Below are 27,266 nucleotides of genomic sequence, written 5' to 3'. Positions count from 1 at the left end.
TGAATATCGATCCCTCACAAATGCATTTGAACATGAGTAAAATTATCATTTAAGATGCTCAGAAAAAAAAGTACATCAACATTAGACTTAAGCACATGGGGTCCTGAAGTTCTTGTACATTAGCTCAATTAGGCTGGTAGGTTGGTATAGTGTAGTGGGTAACACCTCTGCCTTCTACACCCCAGACTGGGGTTCAATCCCCACCTGGATAAGCACCCTACACTATACCAATAAGAGTCCTTAGGCAAGACTCCTGACGCCACCTTGGCCTACCTGTGTAAAATGTTCAAATTAAGTAATTAGTATTATATAATATGCACTGTTGTGAAATTACAGTGCCTTCATTTGCTGAAGACTAACATATACAGTTCAAACACATCAGCATAAAATGCACTATAGCATATAAAAACTGCATCAATCTGAAAGCATTTTACTCTTAGAGACAATTTAGAGGACAAACAACTTCCCACTGAGAAGGCTCCATTATCAAACAGTGACATCTGCTGGCAGATAACAGACGCCATCGCGGTCTTCGGTTACATAAAATGCCTCACTGACACATTCTGCCCTTTCGCTCTTTCATCAGAAGAGTGTTTTACAAAACCACACAATCATTTTGTAACACGCAGTAATTTAGGCAAGGCAAGCATACAGATAGCCACAAACATTAAATACCTAATCAACCAGTGATTACAAGCTGTTTATTATTTTTCCAAGCACAATTAAATGCTATAATATAAATTTCAACACATCTATCTGAAGTAGGTCTTATGTATATAATACTGCTAAATGATCAGCCTCAGGAATTTTCATAATTAACAGAGCTACATCTAAACGATCACCATACACTGTTTAATAGCTTGCCATAAAATGTCTGTAAACATTACATGAGTGTCAGTGAAAAGCATTGGTTAGTGTAGTCCGATAGATGTAGTCCCAGTGCCTCCTTGAGAAACTGACTGCTGTTACAAACCTTGTGGGTGCACTGACATGTTGAAAATTTATGTAGTACCACCAACCATAGAGATGGATTTGGGAAGCAACGACCAATCATTTATCCCTCATATGCTGTAAAATCTTTGAAGATAAAGGACAGAATATATTTACACACACACACACACACACACACACACACACACACACACACACACATATATATATATATATATATATACACATAGAAATCGCTTCTTTGAATCTCAAATCTGAATTCCTTATCCTAACTGTTATGAACACTTTTCAGAACAATCAAAAGGAAACTGACAATGTTTCTCTCAGCATTATCTCAAAGCCACAAGGAAAAAGATGAAACATTGATAGTTTTAGGGTGTTATGAGCAGGATTTCTTTAGCAGTTTGGAATATCCAAGCTAAGCAAAACGGTCTGTTTTTGCCTTTGAACTGGGAGGCCATTCCAGAATCATTAGAGTTTGAAAAACAAAGGGCATTTCAATGGGCATCCGTTGGAGAAGGCCCTCTCTGAGGCGGGACTGGACATTGTTCAGATGAGCAGAAGGGTCAGGGCACTATCGTGAGATTTTCCGAACCAACCGTCCTGTTCCCGGACACTGGTGTCCACAAAGGAAGCTACGAGGCGATGACATCTCTTCTTTGTACTGGGTTTTGGAGACCTGGGCCTACTGTCCACCAAAACGATGCCACTTCACATGACCGCTGTGTATGTCACTGTAGGTCATATTAGAGTCAAGGAGCAAGAATGGAACTAGAGAATGTCTGATGCGAGTTTGAGGAGGGAACAGGAAGGTGGAAAGGTGGTAACACAGCTTTGGTCCCACCAATGCACAGCTTTAGTATCCTCAGTACCCATAGATGTCGTTTTCCACCCATCCTGCCTCAACGGCTGCTGGACTGCGGCAGGCTTCATAGATGTCGTTAGTGACGAATCCCGCCGTGTTGCTCGGCACATTCTCATAGTCCTCAAAGCGGCTGCTGAGCCCCCTAACAATGAATGTTCTGCTGATTTCTGAGCTCATGTATTCCAGGTGGGCCCCATGCTGGTTGGGGTTGTCTGTGGGAGTGTGGCTACAGTTTTTAAGGGCCCCAGCAGATATCCACTGCCCAGGCACAGCGTAGATGTCGTTTTGCTCCTTTTTCCTGCAAAGACAGAGCAAGAAAACAATATACTTGATGAAAATACAATCATAATACTTGTAGACATTTTCACAATATATGATAAGTATCACAATATTTATCCATCCATCATCTTCCGCTTCTCCGGGGTTCAGGTCGCGGGGGCAGCATCCTAAGCAATGAGGCCCAGACCTCCCTTTCCCCGGCCACTTCCGCTAGCTCTCCGGGGGGATTCCGAGGCGCTCCCAGGCCAGCTGGGCAATACAGTCACACCAGAGTGTCCTGGGTCTTCCCTGGGGTCTCCTTGCCTGTGACACCTCCCGAGGGAGGCGTCCTGGAGGCATCCTAACCAGATGCCCGAACCACCTCAGCTGGCTCTTCTCGACGTGGAGAAGCAGCAGCTCTACTCCGAGTCCCTCCTTGATGACCGAAGTTCTCACCCTATCTCTAAGGGAGAGTCCAGACACCCTGCGGAGGAAACTCATTTCAGCCGCTTGTATTCGTGATCTCATTCTCTCGGTCATTACCCAAAACTCATGACCATAGGTGAGGGTGGGAACGTAGATCGACCGGTCAATTGAGAGCTTTGCCTTGTGGCTCAGCTCTTTCTTTACCACAACAGACCGGTAAAGAGCCCGCATCACTGCTGACCCAGCACCAATCCGCCTGTCAGTCTCCCGCTCCCTATCACAATATTTAATTTTCATTAAAACTGCACTATTTAACAATTGGAGACCTCTCTTGTGGAAATGTGTAACTGGGTTGCGCTTCGGACCCCGTCCGCAAGCGGAAGAATCTGATGTTTGCGAGCGCATTGAGAGAGTATTCAAAGAGGACCCAGTTCAAACTAGGTGAAGGATGTGTCTTCTGAGGATGTGAGCGATAGTATTGTCACCATATCTTCACTAGTATAATGTCGATTTTGCATTTGAGACTTAAACATTGAGCCGAACCCCCATTTTCAGTCTGGGAGGGTGATATGTGAAGATGAATGACGCAATGTGAAAAACCTCCATGAAATCCGATCCCACGCCTTAAATGATTATTTCAGGCTTTATGGAGTGCAGCAGAGCACACCATATTTCAGGGTTTTTCTCAAAGAAACTCAGTCGTGCTACTTCTTGCAATTTGCAAAATCTTACGTAGTGCAACTTTAAGTTCGAACAGACACTAAAATACTGCAAAACTATAAATATAATGATTTTTATTCAACATTTACACATACAATGCTGGGCTACATTGAACTAATTATGACAAATTAGGCTCTCGTTGTAATGAAACATGCAGTTGGTCAGACTCTTTAAGTACTGATGGTTTCCATGATATGGTAGGACAAACCTTTTTTTGCCCAAAAGTCAAATTTATTTTCCCTCTTACCCTAAATTTAGTCAGACAGCCAAGACAATCATCGGTGGCCACTGTTTTCTTTCGCTTGCTAAAAAGAATCAAAGCATAAAGACATAAATCGGCATGTTCTGAGGCAAGTGTCTCACACAATGTATGCATGTAGTTTACGCAATATTAATATGCGGCCATAAGCTTCCACTACTTGTTAGCTACAAGCTAACTTCAGACGTGATGTCGTGGCTGATCATCTTCATTTGGAGTGAGGGGAGCGGTGTCGCTGTCATGAGGACGGCCTGGGTTCGATTCCCCTGCCGGGTGACCGGGGTCCTCTCTGTGTGGAGTTTGCATGTTCTCCCTGTGTCTGTGTGGGTTTCCTCCGGGTTCTCCGGTTTCCTCCCACAGTCCAAAGACATGCAGTCAGGGCGATTGGACATGCTAAATTGCCCCTGTGTGTGAGTGACTGTCTGTGTCTGTCTGTCTGCCCTGCGATGGACTGGTGACCTGTCCAGGGTGTATCCTGCCTTCTGCCTGAAGACTGCTGGGATAGAATCCAGCACCCCCCCACGACCCTGACGGAGAAGCGGCTTAGAAAATGGATGGATGGATTAGATTTTTCTATGCACTTTCTATATTCACTCACTTCCTGGCCATGACTCTGTAGCAGAAGACCCCTGAAACCACCAATATCAGCAGCAGCAGTACAGGCACAGTAGCCAGCAGGATGTAGTAAACATTGATGCTGTCATCTGAAAGAGACACTAAGAGAAGGAATGCACTCTAAATAATAATAGTAGTAATTATACAAACAGACATTAACCCCTAATAAAATCAGACATTATTAAACAGACAAGCCAAAAAACAACAAGGACACGGTACTAACGACATGTTATTAAACTGGTACTACGCATTACCTGATGATTCGGAGAATCCTGTTTTTATTTTTTCATAATCCAGAGTGACAGGCTGCTGTTCTGTTTTCAGAGTTGTCTGTGGAATATCTGGAAAGAAACAGTGTCAATTACTTCAAGAAATGTTAAGCAGTTCTGCAAAGTTTTCCACTTACACCAGATGTAGTTGATCAGTTAGGACATGTTTGGCGTCCAAAATTTTTTTCTTTCGTGCTGGAGCTTCGAGGCTAATGTGTCTAGCAAACGCTAGAAGGCAATAGTCACCCAAATCTTTTCTGTAAATAAATCCCAAATCCACCTACATTAAGGTTGCACAGGCTTGTCGGTGTGCTTTATCATAAAATGCGATGTTCCAACGAAGCTGCTGGATATCACAACGAGGATGAGAAGCCCTGGAGATGAGTTTGAGTGGGCTGAGAGAATTTATTTCACAGAAAAAATTTGGGTCACTATTGACTCCTTTTTTTCAGCAATGTTAGCCCTGCAGCTAATGTTTAAAACATTAAGTAAAAATTGAAGTAAGAAGTAAAAATTGGGCACCAAACCTGTCTCACTGACTACACCTGGAAAACTGTACATTTCCCCTATTTTAACAGCTGTGTTGACTGTTAATACGCATAAACACCTTAAGAGCATTACTGTAACAGCTGGAACATCTGTTAACAAAAATGTATCAGGCACCTGATGTACCATGATGTATGCTTGAGATTGTCGTCTGTTTGCAGCCTATTTTCTGATTTTAAGATGGTAATTTAAATTAGTGCTCTCAAACCTTTAATGCCCCAAAACTTGACTTTGCCTTTTAAGGTCTTAATAAATAGCTAATCACTTGAATTATGTGTATTGAAGCAGGGAAGTCCCACACTTTATATACAGAACCTGAATTTTTATATTACAAACCAAAGTTGTGGCTAAACCACTTTTAAACATTTAAAAGGTTTTTTTTTCATGGCAACACTGAAATAGTTAAATTAAAGCCAAATGTCAAATGTATTATTAACAAAACACTTGATATTCTTTTTAATATTAACTGAATAGGTCCGGTGTTAAATCGTCTCACTGCTGAGTATTTTAATAGTAATTTTACTGCAACTAATTAAACAAATGACATTATATGGAAACAGACGAAAGCTGCAGATTAGACTTTTTTTAAGTGACACAGCTGTGTGTATTAAAGTAAGTAGTCTCCATTGAAACTGTGTGCAATGAAAGTGAAGTCAGTGGCCATGCAATGCTGTGTGTACCTGTGAGAGCAGTGGAATTTCCTGCAGGAGTAGGAACCAGAGACTTTTCTAAACACACAAGGAGACAGACAGGGACAGAAGACCTTACGTTCCGGAAAAAGTCATTTACATAATCTCTCACTAGTCTAAACTAACAGACAGAACTTCTGCATAATACGTGTCACACCTTCTGAGTACTTGCAGATGAAGTTGTTCTTGGTATGGCAGTTGGAATCACTCCATTTAAACATGTAGTGGTTCTTCAGAGCAGCTGGAGTGGAGGACCTGTGGTACAGTGCCACACAGTACTCACTGCCACACGAGGGCTCATTCAAGAGCCAGTTCCTGCAACAGACAGTATGATACATCACACAGCAGCCTTAGTGTTAGACTTTTCTAAATCCCCTAGCGTTGGAACTATGAGGACTGGGATGATCAATTTTGGAAAATCACTAAATCTTGAATAAAATGACTATAAATATTAACATTTCCATTCATTAAAACTACAGCAGCATATTTGTTTTATGCTGCTATCTAACTTTTGATATTTACACCCTGCCCCAAAACCTGACTCTCCTTATATGAATGCTAGTTGTTTAAATCATGAGCATCAAAGCAAGGAAGAAGCTGTGAACTGTTAAAAGTTTCACATGTGCTTTCTTTGTACGCTTCATATAGGGAACCTGCATTCACTACTAATGTTGTATAACCAGTCATTCAAAATACCATCTATCTCCTGAATCTTTATCTCACAAAGTACTAGAGGTCCTCCTATGCAGGGATGGGGAGTAGCAAAGTAACGCGCTACTTTTTTGTAGCTAACTATAAATTTTAGTAGCTGGTATCTGTAGCTGCTACAGTTTTATGAAATATAACTAGTAGCTGCAGTGCCTACAAATTTTTGGTTAGCTATAGCGAAAATTTTCACAATTTCGCTACAGGTTTCAGTCAACGTGGGAAAAATGAACCACAGAGCGTGGCCGTTCACTGGGCTGGTGGCGATTGTGCAGTAATGACTGAGCCACGGACAGTTGGAGCAAACAGGCATGCGCTCGCCCCACGAACTGATCACCCCTTACTAGTAGGCTTAACTCAGGGGTCGCAACCGAAATGTTAGGAAGAGCCGTTTTTTCAACAAAAATCAAACCACTTTGGGAGGCATGACATTTCACGTCTGTTTTACCCTCTTGGCGGTAAGTATATCTCAGTATGGGCTGATAAACAGGCTGAAAATATAAACACAAACTCAGACTCACTTTAACCTTCAGCTCAGCTGTAGCCACTTTTCTCACATCTCGGGAAACTTCTCCGCGAGTTTCTTGTAAAACGTCTCTCGGTGTTTGACTGTTTATGAGGTTGAAGTCGCTTCTCATCCTCCAGCTTCTCACTCAAATTCTCCTGTTCCACCTTAAATGACTGCAGATTGTCCACCTTGATCTTCCATTTAAGGTGGAACGGGAGAATTCGAACGAGAAGCAGGAGAAAGAGAAGCTGACTTCAGTTTCATGAGTTGCTGCAGATTAAACATATCAGCAAACCAGTGATTTATAAATGTAAATAAGTCCGTTCATCTCCAAATGATCGATGTTCGTCTTCTCTCTCTTTTTGTCGTCTCGTTATCTGCGTTGCTATAGTAACCAGCAGTCTGCACGTTAGTCTTCAGTGCTAAAGGGTGAATTAGCAATTATGAATTAACTCCAGTGTTTAAGACCATTTATTGTGAAAACTGTGTTAGAACTGTGTGATATAACGATTTTACAGCAGAGGAGGATTATTATGTTGTTATACCTAGAAATCTAGTTCTGCTGTGCAGCTTCAGCAGCAGTGGAGCGATTATTCAGGCCTGATTCTCACCCCAAATGTTCACGAACCAATCAGACGTAACATTATGAGCACCTCCTTGTTTTTACACTTATTGTCCATTTTATCAGCTCCACTTACTGTATAGCTGCACTTTGTAGTTCTACAGTTACAGACTGTAGTCCATCTGATTCTCTGATACATTATTAGCCTCCTTTTACCCTGTTCTTCAGTGCTCAGGACCCCCATGGACCCACCCTCACAGAGCAGGTACTGTTTGGGTGGTGGATCATTCTCAGCGCTGCAGTAACACTGACGTGGTGGTGGTGTGTGTTAGTGTGTGTTGTGCTGGTACGAGTGCATCAGACACAGCAGTGCTGCTGGAGTTTTAAACACTGTGTCCACTCACTGTCCACTCTATTAGATGCACCTGCGATGTCGGTTCACCCTGTAGATGTAAAGCCAGAGACAACATATCTTGCTGCACTGTATGAGCTAATCATACTCTAGTTCTTCATCAGTGGTCAGAGGACGCGGTTGGCTGGATATTCTCAGTCCAGCAGTGACACTGAGGTATTTAAAAACTCCAGCAGCACTGCTGTGTCTGATCCACTCGGACCAGTGCAACACACACTAACACACCACCACCACATCAGTGTTACTGCAGTGCTGAGAATGACCCACCACCCAAATAGTATCTGCTCTCCATGAGGGTCCTGACCACTGAAGAACAGGGTAACAAAGTATCAGAGAAACAGATGGACTACAGTCTGTAACTGTAGAACTACAAAGTGCAGCTATACAGTAAGTGGAGCTAATAAAGTGGACAATGACTGTAGAAACAAGGAGGTGGTCATGATGTTATGCCTGATCTGTGTATATTGCTGAAATATTTAAATTGGAGTTTTATTTCATCAGCTGAAAGTGTTTTACTCAAAAGTCTCTGGTTTGTATTCAGTTATTTTTGTTGATTTTTGTTTGTAAAAACCTGGAATGACTGACTTTGCATTTCGTCTTCACACCGTTGGGTGTGTGAGTTTGATTGTTGGTTACACTTTTTGGTGATCTTGTATATTTGCAGCTTTTCAAGTCTGTGTTTCTTCTGCGTTCACACTGTCAGTTGGGCCTGTTTGGTGTGTCAGGTGGAGATTCACAAATGTTCTGACAATCGCGCTTTGAAAGTAGCTAAAAAGTAGCCACTACTGTTTCTGGAAAAGTAGCTAAATTGTAGCTAGCTATACATTTTGGGAAAGTAGCTAAGTACTCATTTTTCAGTAGCTATCCCAACCCTGCTCCTATGTACTGACATAAGTAGCTTTGACCTGTAGGTCATCATACTGCGGTATATTTTACATTGTAGCATATTCATTTTTATCTAGGACAGTTTTTATTTGTGACAAAGCGGGGCAACAAAGCCCAATGCCTTTTCACACAGAGTCCTCATTCTGATGCTGTACAGAAGTACATTAAAACAAGTATATACACTAACACTATTACTCTATCATTACTGCTCCTGTGCTTTGTTCACTCCTTTAAATGCTCGGAGCAGGGCTCTGACCTTCTCTAGAGCCCCTTTTGTGCCGATATGAAAACTCATGAGGAGTAAAAAATAAGAAATTCAGAAACCAAGCCCTTGTAGCTGGGGTCCAGCAGCATCGCTCCAAGGAGAAAACTGAATTGATCCATACAAATCAATATGTTCTCCATAAATTTTAGACACAAACCAAATAAAAAATTATTGTCCTGGTTGCCAACAATGATCATTTATACATATTAACGCTTTTTCATAGGAAAGCTGCTGAAGAGGGAAAATCAAATATGGGAAAGTAAAACTTTACTGGTCACAATATGTGGCCATTTTTTCACTTTTTCGGTTATAATATCTTAGTTCTAATTGGCTCATAAAAATGAAATGTATCTGTCAGTTGGCTGAATATTGTCTATCAACTGTGCTCCTCCCCAAAAAAAAAAACCTCTGTAAGTGAGTGATAAACACTAGCAGAATGGGCTGTTACTCAGTGTCTGCGGCTTTCAATCGCACTGTCTGAAAGAAAAAGCCCGACTCTGTAGCCGTTAACGGTCCTCCTATGTAGAAGCTGTTTTGGTCTGTAGAAAATAACTCATGACGACTAAAGATTAATCTATAAATAAGAGCTTCCGATGGGGTTTTCCCCGGCGTGACAATCACTCACAGGACAACTCACTTCTGTATGTGTACATGAAGTAAAAAAAACACTGGAGTTTCACAGATCAGAGCGCAGAACACTCATGCATTCAAAATTAAGATTTCATTCCAAGTGATTAAAACTCACTTTGACTCATCAGCTGCAGCCGTAATGAATATAAACAGCACAGGACAGTCTTACTGTGTTTTTTTCATCGGCGCTGGTGTATTCTGGACATCCAAGATGACTGTGTGTGTACATCTGTGATATTCCAGATATTAAGCTTTCAGCAGCAGATTTAAAATTTTAAGCAATACAATGCCATTAATCCACTGAAGATGAAAAGGGTGGAAGGCACTTTAATTTTGCTTTTAACCACTGTCTTGTAATGACTTAGGGAGGATGTCTTTTTTTTGGATGATAGAAATTGAGTCTATGCACTGGGTCTTGCACTTTTAGCTCAAGTCAATTCAGTGACTGTAGTTGTTGGTGGGAGGGCCAGGTGTGCCCAGGTCCACCTGTGAGTTTGTGGCTGGCTCCATGCATTTTAGTATAACAAAACTCACACTTAATACAGGCCTATTAAAGCCTAATGCAGGAATTCCTGACTGGTGGCAGATGGTCTAGATACAGACCCAAATTAACTGTGTCAGGCTGACCCAAATCAACTGACCCAAACTGTATGATAAATATATTCTAGCAGGCAACTGCATGGGAGCACTCACATACCATAAACAATAAACTACTCCAAACGTAAGCAAACAACTGCACGGAAGCTATGAGTGCGCAACATATCAGTAGCTAATTTATTATTTGCAGATAAATAGAAAAACTGAAGTATTATTGGTCCTCTATTGAAATGATGTATAATTTTGGAGCCCAATTATTGCTCTTTTTAACTGAGCTTTTTATCTGAGTTTGTTTTACGCTCACTGTATTCCCTGTATGGATTATGGTGTGTATGTGTTCTTTCAAAATCAAAAAGGTTATCCCTTTTTAACATTGGTATCGGCAGCAATGTGGTCATTGGTGAAGAATTTCACATCCGGCGTCCCTAATAGAAGCATCTCTCTCCTTATGAATCCTGCATCTCAAGGCATAGTTACTGTTCGTTGACCTTTCTTCTATAAAAAACTGTTGGAAATGTGAAAATGCCAAATTTTCACTTCAAAGGTAGAACATAGTTAGGTTTGTGTCCACAGTAGGGATACATAATCAGAATTGATTGGAATCAGATTTTTGCTTCAAACACCCAATTGGGCAAGCGGCCAGTTTATTTTTGTTATTGATGCTGATCTTAGTTGCAGTTTTACTATGCAAATTACATGGACCACGTACATGCATTTAAATGTGCTGTATCTGAATGCTTGTGTGCCTACTAAGTGCCATTTAATTGATATTGCAACTTTGGTTATTAGAAAGTACTGAAAATGTGCTAGTGTGTGCATTTAGCCCCTACAAACTGCGTGCTAAAAAAATTAAAAATAAAAATAATAATAATAAACAATGAAAAAATTATAATAGTCAGCCATCGGCCAATTAGACTGTGAGGAAATTGGAATTGGCCATTCATGATGTGTGCATCACTTAGTCTGTAACGAAGAACTGTCCCCACTAATTCAGCCAGTTATGCTTTGCAGACGTCTAGACTTTGCTTGTATTGGAAAAATAGGTGACACTTCAGTCATGCTGGTTCACAGCCTCTGGCTAAAAATAAGAGGCAGGAGCCTAAATCTTACCTGAAGGTGCTCAGGCTACGATCCATCCAGTAATACCGTGAAGAACAGTCTCCAGCTCCTGAGCCCTGATTCCTCCGCAGCCCAATCCAGAAATCCCCATCAGAGGCATGCAAGTTCTGTATGAACTTCTCGATCAGCCTCTGCTCGTTTTCTGTCTCTATGCTGAGTAGCTCCCCGTCATCGTCCTTGCACGTCCGCCAGGCCTCCTCAAAGCCCACCCTGAACCGACTGTCCTGGTGGTGTGAAATCTTATAGCAAGGCTTCTCAGTGCCCCGGCGGCAAATCCTCTGACCTGTCATGCAGTCAAGAAAACACAGACAACTGAAGCACATAACATATATCATCAGAATCAGTCACAGACACAATACTCAATCATTTGAGATATCTCACAATTAGCAGCAGGCAATAGGACAATATTTATTGTTATGACAAATTATGTCACTTTACCCTATAATATACCTGGCTGAGCATATCATGGATAATGTCAGTCCTACAGTGTGATTTCTGAGCATATAGTGGATAATGTCAGCCCTACAGTGTGATTTCCGAGCATATAGTGGATAATGTCAGTCCTACAGTGTGATTTCTGAGCATATAGTGGATAATGTCAGTCCTACAGTGTGATTTCTGAGCATATAGTGGATAATGTCAGCCCTACAGTGTGATTTCCGAGCATATAGTGGATAATGTCAGCCCTACAGCGTGATTTCTGAGCATATAGTGGATAATGTCAGTCCTACAGTGTGATTTCTGAGCATATAGTGGATAATGTCAGTCCTACAGCGTGATTTCTGAGCATATAGTGGATAATGTCAGTCCTACAGCGTGATTTCCGAGCATATAGTGGATAATGTCAGTCCTACAGTGTGATTTCCGAGCATATAGTGGATAATGTCAGTCCTACAGTGTGATTTCCGAGCATATAGTGGATAATGTCAGTCCTACAGCGTGATTTCCGAGCATATAGTGGATAATGTCAGTCCTACAGCGTGATTTCCGAGCATATAGTGGATAATGTCAGTCCTACAGTGTGATTTCCGAGCATATAGTGGATAATGTCAGCCCTACAGTGTGATTTCCGAGCATATAGTGGATAATGTCAGTCCTACAGCGTGATTTCTGAGCATATAGTGGATAATGTCAGTCCTACAGCGTGATTTCCGAGCATATAGTGGATAATGTCAGCCCTACAGTGTGATTTCTGAGCATATAGTGGATAATGTCAGCCCTACAGTGTGATTTCCGAGCATATAGTGGATAATGTCAGCCCTACAGTGTGATTTCTGAGCATATAGTGGATAATGTCAGTCCTACAGCGTGATTTCTGAGCATATAGTGGATAATATCAGTCCTACAGTGTGATTTCTGAGCATATAGTGGATAATATCAGTCCTACAGTGTGATTTCTGAGCATATAGTGGATAATGTCAGTCCTACAGTGTGATTTCTGAGCATACAGTGGATAATGTCAGTCCTACAGCGTGATTTCTGAGCATATAGTGGATAATATCAGTCCTACAGTGTGATTTCTGAGCATACAGTGGATAATGTCAGTCCTACAGCGTGATTTCTGAGCATATAGTGGATAATGTCAGTCCTACAGTGTGATTTCTGAGCATATAGTGGATAATGTCAGTCCTACAGTGTGATTTCTGAGCATATAGTGGATAATGTCAGTCCTACAGTGTGATTTCTGAGCATATAGTGGATAATATCAGTCCTACAGTGTGATTTCTGAGCATATAGTGGATAATGTCAGTCCTACAGTGTGATTTCCGAGCATATAGTGGATAATATCAGTCCTACAGTGTGATGTCTGAGCATATAGTGGATAATATCAGTCCTACAGTGTGATTTCTGAGCATATAGTGGATAATATCAGTCCTACAGTGTGATTTCTGAGCATATAGTGGATAATATCAGTCCTACAGTGTGATTTCTGAGCATATAGTGGATAATGTCAGTCCTACAGTGTGATTTCTGAGCATATAGTGGATAATGTCAGTCCTACAGTGTGATTTCTGAGCATATAGTGGATAATATCAGTCCTACAGTGTGATTTCTGAGCATACAGTGGATAATGTCAGTCCTACAGCGTGATTTCTGAGCATATAGTGGATAATGTCAGTCCTACAGTGTGATTTCTGAGCATATAGTGGATAATGTCAGCCCTACAGTGTGATTTCCGAGCATATAGTGGATAATGTCAGTCCTACAGCGTGATTTCTGAGCATATAGTGGATAATGTCAGTCCTACAGTGTGATTTCTGAGCATATAGTGGATAATGTCAGTCCTACAGTGTGATTTCTGAGCATATAGTGGATAATGTCAGCCCTACAGTGTGATTTCCGAGCATATAGTGGATAATGTCAGTCCTACAGTGTGATTTCTGAGCATATAGTGGATAATATCAGTCCTACAGTGTGATTTCTGAGCATATAGTGGATAATATCAGTCCTACAGTGTGATTTCTGAGCATATAGTGGATAATGTCAGTCCTACAGTGTGATTTCTGAGCATATAGTGGATAATGTCAGTCCTACAGTGTGATTTCTGAGCATATAGTGGATAATGTCAGCCCTACAGTGTGATTTCCGAGCATATAGTGGATAATATCAGTCCTACAGTGTGATTTCTGAGCATATAGTGGATAATATCAGTCCTACAGTGTGATTTCTGAGCATATAGTGGATAATATCAGTCCTACAGTGTGATTTCTGAGCATATAGTGGATAATATCAGTCCTACAGTGTGATTTCTGAGCAAAAAAAAAACAAAAACCCCAAATATCACGATACATTTTGTGTATTGTGAAAATGTTTGGCGATGTTTTTGTTTTTGCGATATCGCCCACCCCTTCTCAATGTTTCAACTTCTACAAGAGTTAATCCTGTTTTAGGAATTAACCAGCAGTGGAAATCAAAGCTGCTATCAGCTTTATATATATATATATATATTTGTGTGTGTGTGTGTGTGTGTGTATGTGTGTGTGTGTGTTGAGCGCTCTAGTCCTTGACTAAAGTGACTAAATCTCAGTATTAACACTCAGTTCAAAGAAATTTGAGAAAGCAAGACAGCAGTTCGTGTCTAGCAGTAAAGTTAACCGTTTTTCCCGTGTCTAGAACTTTGGTGTCGGACCAAATTCAGACCTTAAATGTAAACCAATCGCTCTCCACGCATTAACAACAGATAAAAGCATGAACAACACCGCACCGTGAACTCCTCCGGAGAGCTCCCCGAGAAACAGCCTAACCGAACAGAGGCAGCGCGTTTATTTACAGTAGTTTACTTTAATGCACAGCAATGTAAGGACAGTTTCAAGCTCAAAAACACCCAACCTCACATGACAGCTCTCGGTGAACGGGCCTATTGACCGTTAGCCTCTCTCCATAACTTATTTTACACATCCGCATACTTACTAGCGAATCCTCTTAACGCGCAGCCTGGGTGACAACAAACGGCCAAAACGGCTCCGATCAGTTTCACAAAATCCATTTCTACATATTTTTCTTCCCTAAACAGGCGGGTGGACGATGCACTGTTGCTGTCCAGTTTGTTCCAGGGGAAGCAGGAGAAGCGTCCTCCTCGGTCAGAGCTGCAGCCCAAACAGTTCAGAGTTTCCAGTGTGACGGTCCAGGCGGAGAGAGGCTGGCTGGCTGCATGCTAACAGGAACGCTAGCCTAACCTACTTCCACACACACACACACACACATACACACACTTTCTCCACTTTATTTTCCTTCCCTTTCCGTCTTACTTCACCGCCGTGTTTGTTCTCATTTGATCTAAACATGCAGAAATGTATGGATTCGGGCTCATAGGGGGTCTTTGTGGGGCTGTATGGACTGAAGTCCCTCACCGTCCAGCTCGAATAGTTTACATTCACCTCAGGCTTCTGCAGCACCACAGCCATTCACTGGACTGTGTGGCCGCAGCTGAATCTTCAGCTCTGCTACAGAGGCCCGTTGCTGCCATGGAGAGGGGGAAGCAAAGGCTTGCCACAAACGTTTTGTGGTAATATGTTAGAATATAAACTATATATTTTGAGTGAATGCCAATCGAAATATTGACTTCAAGTGTCTTAAAATAGGGACGTTGTTTGAAATTTTGCCTTAGACACACACACACACACACACTTTCTGAGCCGCTTCTCCCTCAGGGTCGCAGAAGGGGGGCTGCTGGAGTCTATCCCAGCAGTCACTGGGCGGAAGGCAGGATACACCCTGGACAGGTCACCAGTCCATCGCAGGGCAGACAGACAGACACACAATGCATAATCACTCACACACTAGGGGCAATGTATCATGTCCAATTGGCCTGACCGCATGTCTTTGGACTGTGGGAGGAAACCAGAGAACCTGGAGGAAACCCACGCAGACACGGGGAGAACATGCAAACTCCACACAGTGAGGACCCTGGTCACCTGGCAGGGGAATCGAACCCAGGCCCTCCTCGCTGTGAGGCCTAACCACCGTGCCGCCCAAATCAAAACAATCAAAATCAAATCAAAATAAGTTTTATTTAGAGGTACTAAGTCAACATTTTGACAAACTACTGCCAGAAGCATGAAAAACAGAGCCAAGTGTTTTCTCCTTATACCTGACACGAACAGACTCAAATAGATGTCAGTCTGCAGAGCATATCAAGCTTATAAATCCATGTTATTTGGGTGGGGACTTGTCTGGGCAGAGTCAAAACAGTCCAGTCTGCTGCACGTCCAGTTTGGAATAGGAAGCTGGCAAGGAAGGAAAGCACATTTTTGTCTGCAGCACGTTTCCTTTTTGCCTCTTCTATTTGTTTTGCTTTTGCGCTCTTCATTCCTTTTTGGAGCTTCGTGTCTCATTTACAGCTGTTAAAGATAATAAACTGGTCTTACTAGTAAAGCTCAGAGTGCCAGATTAAAACTATTCACACTGAAAACAGTGAAAGAAGAATAGGGAAGAATATAGAGGCCATGCCGGCATTTCACAGGTTCTGCAGGCCCATCTTCATCGCATGATTTTGCTGAAGTGGTTTCATTAGGTAAGGTTCTTCTTGAGATCCCTGCTGAAAAAGGGCCGTTATAGGTTGACAATGAAATTAGGAATCACTGGTCTATGCATTCGTGCAACTGCCATTAAAACTTACATCAGCACGATTATTGTCAAATGGTAGGAAAATGGAAAACAAAACTCTCTCGATATACATATATACACTTTAGAAGCAAGTTCAGTCTGTTACTTTTCTCAGTGTGTGTTGGTCTTTGATTCTAGGCTCAGTAATAATTGCCTACCAAAGCTTAAAGCTCAGTAAAACATAGGATGTAGGTGCTTTAAACAGTCTTCAGGACCCCCGATCAGCTCAAGTTTATGCTCTATTCCTCCTTAAACAGGCCTCTAGCTCTCCACAGCCCCTAATTACCTGATTCAGGTGTTCTGTGAACTGGAATGTCGACTACAGGGGTCCCGAGGACTGGTTTGAGACCAGTCATGTCCCTTTACGAGTAACCCAGGGTGGGCCTCATGCTCAGATTGTCATAGGATGTAGGTGCTTTAACCAGTCTTCAGGACCCCCGATCAGCTCAAGTTTATGCTCTATTCCTCCTTAAACAGGCCTTTAGCTCTCCACAGCCCCTAATTACCTGATTCAGGTGTTCTGTGAGCTGGAATGTCGACTACAGGGGTCCCGAGGACTGGTTTGAGACCAGTCATGTCCCTTTACGAGTAACCCAGGGTGGGCCTCATGCTCAGATTGTCTAATGAAAACCTTGTGCGCCATGTGGTGCTAATGGGCTTTTCTTTTGTGCCGGAACAAATGTTAACAAACTGTCAACAAACTTTATGGCAGCACATATTAAGTGTAAAATCTTATAAACATCTACGGAATGGAAAGGAATCGGCACACATATGTCTAACAGCAAATAGAAAACCAACTGGACATCATGGAGCAGTGTTAGAGATCAAGATTAAGCCTAAAACTAGTCTGAAAAGGATATTCAGTAGTGCTTCAAAAATGAGTGTTGCAGTTTAGTCCAGGACTAGGCTAGACCAACATTGGATTACAGAATAAAGTTTAAAGCCTAAATACCATATAACTCGGTATATTGGAAGTAATGTAGTACAAATTGTGGTTGTGTCAACAAGACAAGACAGTTGTTAATGTTTTGTAGAAAACATTGCTCGGCGAAGCTTTTGCCAGGAATTTTGTTCCCATAAACAGTGGACGTGTTTGGAGAGGAATAAGTGCTCGGCCAATATTATGGAAAACCCTTATTTTTAAATCAGAGTTTGATGCAGCCTTTCTAAAACTTACCACTCACTCTCAGTTCACACTGTCTCTCTACATACAAACGTAACTGCAAAAACGGCCAAAACGTTAACTGGTTTTGTGATACCAACACGTTTCTCCACTTATTCACTCACTTATAGAAGAGATGTTGGGAAGTGGTCATGTGAAAATGAATTATAACTAATATTTAGCACAGAAACCAACACAAATGTTATTAATGGTGCTCATGTAAAACTAAAATAAAATAAATAGAATACAAGACATATACTGGATAGGGTCGCTTCAGTATAGCAAGTAGTAGTTCAGATATAGTAATAGATTCTATTTTCACATCTTTAGAGAACCGCACTACTGTGCACCAGATGGCAGCATTTGTCCTTAGAAAAGTTTCTGCTGGTTCACTGATGTCTGTGCGTCACTAGAAACTAAAAACCCACAAAACGAAACGGACAGTGACAGAAAGGGAAGAAATACAATATGGCCAAATTTTAAAGATCATTTTGGAGAACAGTATGGAGACTGACCACCAAATAAATCATTTTTGTCATTTTAAATGTTTGTATTCATTGTAATTACAGCTGTGCTAAACAGTAGTTCATTATGTTGTATTGGCCTGTGTGCTAAGCTTGTTTTATTCACTTGATGACAAATGAGGCGAAGTATGGGGCTGTTTATACTTTGCATCATCATGTGATTTGGTCATCAGTTCAGACGGGTCATGTGTCCAGATTATGAACTGATCACTTAAACCAGAGGTGGTCTGAGACGGATCTTCACCACAACTAACACAAGTGTAAAGTGTTAATGAATGTGTTCATTTACAATAATGTGAGCAGAAATTGCTGACTAGTAGGTAAGAGACTAAAGGAAACGAGTATATGTAAAACTGAAGTTCGGCAGTCCAAGGCTGATGAAAGAGTCCAAGCCAGGCCTGTCGGCTCATATCATAACAGGGTAAAGAGTTTGCAAATGTGAAACAGATGTGCTGATGTGCTTTTTATGCGTCACGTTTGAAATGTACGTGGATGTATCCCTACTGAAAACTAGCATAGACCAGCATGAAGTCTAAGCTGGTCTATGCTGGTATTGTGCTGGTCTGATGCTGGACACAGTATGGTCATGCTGGTTGACCAGCATACCAGTAACCGAAACACAACATTTGCTGGAGACCAGGCATGCTGATCTGTAAATTCCATGTGTCAAACACAAGGCCAGCAGGCCAAGTCAGGCCCGTGGTACAATCCTATTTAAGCTGTAAAGTTATTTACATTTTCTTATAATATTAGCCCATTTCACAATGAGCTGTTCCAAGCACGTACTGCAGCGTAATGCTGTGCTACCACCCCCTCCCCAACGACAATATGAAACAGCACCTCAAAAACTAAACAACAAAAAAGATGCTAGGTGTCCAGTTCAAGCAAATGGGCAGTTTTAAAAAACTTTATTTTGAATTATTATCGTTCAAGCATTCAGTGCCTAGTTTATGCTGTCGCTTTTGGGTATCTTGAATTAAGAATGGCCAGTTGGGGTCATGACAAAATGTTAAGCAAAAATAAAGTAAAAACGCAGCTGGTGCTTTTAGTGGTTTACATTTACTGGTATCATAATACAAAGTGTAAACAGTGTTTGTGTGCCTATCTTGGGCCTTTGCATTTTCAGAATGAGTTAATGCATATTAGCACTCTCTGGGTTTCCTTTGGGCAAATCTGAAACAGTGCAGTTAGATGGCTGCACTTACTCAGTAAGCGCTTCTGCCATCAGAATCACATGATTAGGCCTTCTAGAAAGTTCAAAAAGCCAGCAAAACAATCAATAATAGAAAGTACAAGCAAGAACAAGCAATGATAGAAAGTATAAAAAGTAACCTATTTTAAAGACGATGGCAAAACATATGCAACACGATTTGAAGACTGACCAACAAGTCGTGAGCCATGTTTAAGAACTGTGCCAAAGGTTCCTTCCATTAGTTCCTTTTGTTGTACTGGGCTGCATACCCAGAAAGAAATGTTGTTTTTGAAGTTTTATTAAGCTACGTCATCAACATTTTAAAGGTTCTAATATACAGTCACATGCAAAAGTTTGAACACGCCCGGTCAAATGACATGTTTTGTCGATATATAGTCTTATATAGAAAACTGTAGTGCACATATTTAACATGCATGCATATTTAACATATTGGTAGAAATAAACCATAAAAAAGAAGGGTGCCATAACTTTTGCACAGGCCACATTGTATGTGGTCTTCTCTTTTTTTTGCACTGGAAAAAAAAAAATCAGCAAATAAACAGTAATTGTGCGCTGAAAGGTGCAGAAGTGTGTTCTCTGCAGACGATGTGTAACTTATTTCACTCAATTAACCAAACATGCCGTTTTAACATGGGTGCTAAAACGTTGGCATGCAACTGTACATTCTATGATTCTTTTGTGCACATGCATAACGCAGTGCAGTTAGAGGGCTATGCTTGAGAGTAAATGCCTCCCACTGTGAGAGACACATGATTAGGCCTGGTAGGAAGTGGCTGATTTGCAGGTCGTGTGTGATTGAGCGGATGCCGTTTCAGAGCCCCTGGTGTGGAGTCAGGATTCCCTTTCGCTTCATAGCATCAGATTGAAGAAAGCTGCCTCCTTTTTCTCTATAAGGGACAATTCCCAGCGTATCTCCTTACACAATTAAGATGGCATCTTAAATGAGTCTGACTGCCACAGGTCCTTCAAGAAATGTGATCATGTTTCATTGTCTGTTGTTGGCTCATGAAAAAGGATACAGTGAAAAGTACAGACAGATACTTCTGTTTGTTCTCCTCTCTTCATGATATATGAATAGATGTATCCAACACGATTTTGCTCTTCACTGTTTAACCTTACCTCTGTGTAGACCTTTTGTTTAGTGGTTAAGGATGGTTTCAAATGAGAAGGTAAACAAAAAAATGAAAAGGTATCTTTTCTTTATCACTTTACCCATATTCAAAGGAGAGATGCTGTAGTAGAACCACTTTTGATTCTCTAAAGAACATTTGAATGGATGGTTCTTTTGAGAACTGCTTTGGTAAATGAGATTTAAAGAACCTTCCACATAATGTAAGGGTTCTATACCAAACCATTAACTTTTCCTAAAACCAGTTGGGGACTTTTATTTTGTGAGAATGCAGCTTGAGATCTGGTAAATAAAATAAATACAAAACAAAACAAACTAGAAATGTCTTAGTAAGTTATTGGATCATCATCTTTAATGCGCCTTGGCAGAGATTCCGCAAGTCTGTGGACCTGAACTTATGGAATGGACTACAATTCTTCCAAAAGATATTCCCTCAATCAGTGCTTTGATGATGGTGGGAAGAGCACTATCTAGCATGTTGGTATTCCATTAGGTTGAGATCTGGTGTCTTTGAAGGCCATATACTATGATCTACTTATTCTCTTCAGTGTGCCTTTGTGTCCTGTGGATGTGGGGGTGGGGGTGGGGTGCATTGTCATTTTGGAAGTGACCACACCCATCAGGAAAGAAAAGTTACAACATAGGATGAAGGTGATCAGTCAGAGTAACTATGTATTGATCTACAATGACCCTTAGTCTAACTGGGCCTAAACTGTGCCAGCAAAATGATCTCATTGTATAGAAGACCTCTCACTGGAGGGGTCAAACTTTTAAGCCTGTCTTGGTGTATGCTAGGCTATCTATGCAAGATATTACCTTGTAAGAAGAACATCTGGGGACACCCATAAGAAATTTTGGCCTGTGAATGGGAACAATATTTCTAATAAAGTGGCCAGTGAGGGGAAGTAAAAGGTAGGTGTTTCTAATAAAGTGGCCAGTGAGGGGAAGTACAAGGTAGGCGTTTCTTATAAGGTGGCCAGTGGAAGGAAAGACAAGGTAGGTGTTTCTAATAAAGTGGCCAGTGAGGGGAAGTACAAGGTAAGTGTTTCTAATAAAGTGGCCAGTGAGGGGAAGTACAAGGTAGGCATTTCCAATAAAGTGGCCAGTGACTGGAAGTACAAGGTAGGCGTTTCTAATAAGGTGGCCAGTGGAAGGAAAGACAAGGTAGGTGTTTCTAATGAAGTGGCCAGTGGAAGGAAAGACAAGGTAGGTGTTTCTAATAAAGTGGCCAGTGAGTGGAAGCACAAGGTAGGTGTTTCTAATAAAGTGGCCAGTGAGGGGAAGTACAAGGTAGGTGTTTCTAATAAAGTGGCCAGTGAGTGGAAGCACAAGGTAGGTGTTTCTAATAAAGTGGCCAGTGAGGGGAAGTACAAGGTAGGTGTTTCTAATAAAGTGGCCAGTGAGGGGAAGTACAAGGTAGATGTTTCTAATAAAGTGTCCAGTGAGTGGAAGTGCAAGGTAGGTGTTTCTAATAAAGTGGCCAGTGAGGGGAAGTACAAGGTAGGCGCTTCTAATAAAGTGTCTAGTGAGTGGAAGTGCAAGGTAGGTGTTTCTAATAAAGTGGCCAGTGGAAGCAAAGACAAGGTAGGTGTTTCTAATAAAGTGGCCAGTGAGTGGAAGCGCAAGGTAGGTGTTTCTAATAAAGTGGCCAGTGGAAGGAAAGACAAGGTAGGTGTTTCTAATAAAGCGGCCAATGAGTGGAAGCACAAGGTAGGTGTTTCTAATAAAGTGGCCAGTGAGGGGAAGTACAAGGTAGGTGTTTCTAATAAAGTGGCCAGTGAGGGGAAGTACAAGGTAGATGTTTCTAATAAAGTGGCCAGTGAGGGGAAGTACAAGGTAGATGTTTCTAATAAAGTGGCCACTGAGTGGAAGTACAAGGTAGGTGGGTCATTGTCTATTTGGAGGGTAAATTCAAGTGAATACATTTTTAAAAATCAACTTCTTTCATCCCAAAACTAAACATCTTATATGTCCATTAACATCGACTATGATCATATATGCAAATAGAAGAGCTTAATTCCAAACAAATTTTATTTTAAATCCAAAGTTTTAGTTAATTTGTCACTGGTGTTTCCCCTTAATAAGGCTTTCTTTTTGCCGTAAATTCATTTATTTTTCATTTATATTTAATGTGACTGTATTTTATGTGCTGCCTCATAAACAAAATGATTAATAAGTTCATGAAATATTGTGAAGTGTGGATTTGCCTTCTCATGTTTTGAGATGTTTCCTTCCTGATGAGCCTTGATCCAAAGAAGCAGTTTAATAGAGTATAAAATACTACGTTAAAATCTAACATAAGAGTCCTGATAACACCAGCGACCAAAATCTCGGTGGCAAAATTATTAAAAAAAAAAACAAACATATTTTTAAATGTAGTATAATGTTAAACCTCTTAAGAATATCTTTTTATGTTAAAAAAGGGTTTATGTAATCTTAGGTCAACTGTGTAAATGTACATATGGACTTTTGGAGCTGTGCCTGATATTTTAAGCATCTTTTTGAGCCCTGCAACCTTTGTGACATGGTTTTCTACTCCAAATGGAGTAATGAGGTGTTCATACACGGCATCCGTACTATAATCTTACTGTATGTAGTTGTGGATTTACTGTTCTTGTTGACACAGTCTGATCATGTCTTGACATCGTCAATCACCTGAGGAGCAGTTGATGTTTTTTTTTTTCCATTACAGTCATTGAATATATGATTTGAGCACAATTTCAGGCTCTATTTACTGCTGTTTTCCCATAGACCTGAATGCAGATGTCACGTTAGTCACTGTTACTACTGAAACACTAGCCAGTTGAACAGTTGTTATGCCATCCGTGCCCCAATAATGATCCAAAATCGAGGTCATTTTTATACATGCTGCAGAGCAGGGTAGCATGTTACTTGCTTAATAGGATCATGCACTACGCCTGTCTGCATGCACTCTTCTTGTTTCTCCAATCATCTGTTCAGATTTTTCTTTTAAACTGTCACTCGTCTCTATATCAGTTGAATACACCGGAGGTCATAACAAAGGTACAGAGTTCTTTATGCTCAGATAGATTTCAAGTCATAAATAACCAATTGGCTGGCTTCATTACATGCGCCTCATTAGCTGATATTTATCACCACAGCTTTTCTTCTCTTTTGTAAAGTCACTTTTGCAAGCCGGTTGCCCAGCCAGTCTCTTGTGGAAATCACAAAACCAATATGAGAATAGAACAACAAGCACAGTTTGGGATCTGACCGACGCCCATGTGCCATTTGAGAGCATCTCTACCTCCGGTACATTTAAGTTCCTGCTGAAATTGCCTGTATTGCATTGCATTATACAGACTGTGCTTTAACAAACTTTTGACCTCTATTAGTAGAGGTCACTGATATTGATGCCTACATTGGTCCAGCCAATTGCGTGATGTATGACTGTTTCGTTGGGAGGGACCCCCTACAGTCATTTGGAATAATGCAATCTGAGATTAATATTGGACTGCAGTAAAGTTTAATGTCAAACAGACTCCTTTCCAGTCCTGCTGCAAAGTGGAAAACTGAGGAGTGTCAAAGTGTGACGCATTGAAGTGCACAATGTGAAACGTGTTCTCTGACTGAGGGGCGTTTTGCCTGAAACACGTCTGCTTATTTCTTTGTCTGTTTTGTGTCAGACAATAACCTTTCATTCAGAGAGACATTTTAGCCCATAGCAAGGGTTTCTTGAGTCAGTCATCTCTTGGAACACAATAGTGAGGGGCTTGCATGAAACTCAGCTTGTTATATTTGGTGTTATGTGTATATTGTGGCATGTTATCACATCTCCTACGCTCATGCCTCTCCATTCCCAGGAGATGATACTACATCTACTGTGTCTTGTGAGTTGTCTTAGGTTAGGGTTGGTTGCAGATAGATTGCCTTACATTTGTTTATGGTGAAATGGTGAAATCTCGAACTGTACCACGAGCCCTTCGAGCTTCGAGTACAGCTCGGCTTGACCCGCCATCCTTCAAGGTGCACGGAAGACAAGCGTGGAGAATGTTCTCTGTACTGGCGCCCAGGTGGTGGAATGAACTCCCACTGGCTGTCTGAACAGCAGAGTCTCTTGCTGTCTTCAAACGTAGACTGAAGACTCATCTCTTTACACAGCACTTAAATGAGCACTGAACTATAAGCTGCACTTATTTTATTGTCCTGCACTCTGTATTGTAGTTTATTGTATTGTATCTTATTGTTATTGTATTGCATTGAATGGCACAGAGTTCTGCGTTCAACTCTGGTTCTTTTTCTCTTGGTGTCTGCAGTGACATCTTGTTTCTAGCAGTATCTGAGCTCAGGACCGTCTTTTTCTCTAAGCTATTGGTAACTAGCAAAGATACTTTCTCTAGATCGACAAAGCACTTCTTGTAAGTCGCTCTGGAAAAGAGCGTCTGCTAAATGCTGTGAATGTAAATGTAAATGTTTAAATGTAATAGAATTTTAGAACAAAGTGCCTGAACATTGAACTTCACTCACTTTCAGGAATTTGCACTCATATAACATATTGTGAGGGTAAGCTTTACACTATGTTGCCTAAAACCACAATAAAAACGAAATGACGTCTAAATAAATTTACTCGATTTATACACAGTGCAGTGCATAAGTAATTGGGCTCCTGGACTTGAAATCAATAACGATGAGGTTATAGTACGGAATGTCTTTGGAGGGATTTTATGTTGATTTAGAATGAACTTTAAAGAGTCATATTCCTTTTTATGCATACTCACCTGTTTTAGTGAAAAGTGAGCTTTGCATAGCAGAAGACTGAGGAATACTCTCAGTACGAAATGAGAATAAGTAAAAATCAATAAGAGTAAGAAAACCAGACTGAAGAGATAAAAATCACTGTGCAGGATGCTTAGACAGAAGAATGATACACTAACAGAATGGCCAGCTTTGCTTAAAAGTTTGTAAAACGTCTGTGGAGTTAAAGTCTGGGTTAAAGTCTGTTGGACAGATGAGATGAAGATTAACCAGTATCAGAGTGATAGAAACAAAGAAAGAAATAAAGGTTCTATGCAGGTACATCTTTTGTACAAACAATGTAAATGTACCCTCAAAATAAAACCACATTTCCAAAAAAAGCTGGGACACTGTGCAGAATGTAAATGAAAATTGGATGTAAACCGTATTTTTAAGGGAAATTATTATTAAGACAATGTATCAAATGTTGAAATTGAGAAATTGTAATTTTTTTTGACAAATATATGCCCTGTTTGAATTTGATGCCAACAACATGTTCAGAAAAAGTTGGGACAGGGTCATGTTTACTACTGTGCAGCATCTCCTCTTCTTTTAAAAACACTGTAAGCGTTTGGGAACTGAGGAGGCCAATTGCTGTAGGTTTGAAAGTGAAATGTTTTCACATTCTTGTTTGATGTAAGATTTCAGCTGCTCAACAGTTCAAAGTCTCCTTCGTCATATTTTTAATTTCATAATGCACCAAATGTTATCAGTGGGTGACAGGTTTGGACTGCAGGCAGGTCAGTTTAGTACTCTGACTCTTAATACGGAGCAATACTGTGGCAAAACATGCAGAAGGTGGTTTAGCATTGTCTTGTTGAAATAAGCAAGACCTTCCCTGAAAAAGATACCGTCTGGATGGCAGCATATGTTGCCAAAACATGTTCATATCATTCAGCATTAATGGTGCCTTCACAGATGTAAACTAATGCAACTCTATATCAGTGGTGGACAGTAACTAAGTAAATGTAACTCGTTACTGTACTTAAGTAGTTTTTTTTTCATGTATCTGTACTTTACTTAAGTTTTTCCATTCTGGGCGACTTTTTCCTTTCACTCCACTACATTTCAGAGTCTAATATCCGACTTTTTCCTCCGCTACATTTTGAGAAATCTGTCGTTCCTTTTGGTTTCTGTGTGTATAAAAACGTAACATGTCAAAACAAAAGAAGCGCAAAGCCAGAGCACCAATCAGGGCCCAGCGGTCACTTTGTTCTGAGCTTGTTCTGACCTGTTGGTCATACCGACCCAGTGCAGCACACGGTTCAACGTCAGCGCAGCAGCGTAAAACTTTGGGAGCACATGCGTCTATAAATGATGAACTAACCTAACTTTGTGTAAATAGAGCACAATATAGAAATATGTCCACATATGCAGTCGTGACTGGCGCGTTTCTTTTTTCCTGAATTCATACAAACACTTTCATTTTATAGTAAATTAGTTTGGGCTGGTTTATGTTTATGAACAGAGGCCTACAGATCAACACAGTAAAGGAGCTCATCTGTGATCCTGAGTTTAAAGCCAGTTTTTATTCAACTTAAACTTGGAACTAAGTTGTAAATAAATCTGAAACTGAAACTTTGCTTGTGTGTAAAAAGTGATTTCAGAGCCACTCGGTTCTCCCTGATGGAAACTGTTTACCTTCAGTGTTTTGTGCTTATGATCATTTTAATAGACGTCAGTGTCACTAATTAATGACGTTCTATTAAAAGACTGGTTTACCAAGAGAGACGCTGGAGGACTTTCACCTGAAATGAGTTCATGAAGCCAGTCTGGTTATAAAAATGATAACAGGACATCAGAGCCAGAATTACTCTTTTAGTACTTTTACTTTATACTTAAGTACATTTGAAGGCAAATACTTTAGTACTTTTACTCAAGTGGAGGTCTAAAGGGAGGAACTTCTACTTTTACTGGAATAATATTTGACCTTGGGGGTCTCTACTTTAACTCAAGTACATGATTTGTGTACTTCGTCCACCACTGCTCTATATTGCCATGAATACTGGCTTTTGAACAAGCTGAATGGTCTTTAGCCTGGAGGACACAGTGTCCATGATTTCCAAAAAGAATTAAAAATTTTGTCTGTCAGACCA

At 40.8% G+C, this 27,266-nt stretch overlaps 1 protein-coding gene across 1 annotated transcript; it reads right to left on the bottom strand.

Annotated features, from left to right (window-relative positions):
* Positions 1-414: 414 nt before the first annotated feature.
* laynb (layilin b) lies at positions 415-15,032 on the bottom strand. Its single transcript, XM_017713051.2, has 7 exons — positions 14,693-15,032; positions 11,273-11,564; positions 5,756-5,913; positions 5,590-5,637; positions 4,349-4,435; positions 4,078-4,195; positions 415-2,114 (listed from the first exon to the last, which is right to left on the bottom strand). Exons 1-7 carry the CDS (start codon positions 14,766-14,768, stop codon positions 1,817-1,819), a joined length of 1,077 nt encoding a protein of 358 aa, XP_017568540.1. The 5' UTR covers positions 14,769-15,032; the 3' UTR covers positions 415-1,816.
* Positions 15,033-27,266: the final 12,234 nt, after the last annotated feature.

This window comes from Pygocentrus nattereri, chromosome 17, assembly GCF_015220715.1.
Source record: "Pygocentrus nattereri isolate fPygNat1 chromosome 17, fPygNat1.pri, whole genome shotgun sequence".
Lineage (NCBI taxonomy): Eukaryota > Metazoa > Chordata > Actinopteri > Characiformes > Serrasalmidae > Pygocentrus > Pygocentrus nattereri.
Note: the sequence above shows the minus strand (reverse complement) of the source record. Positions and strands in the feature narration are given on the sequence as shown.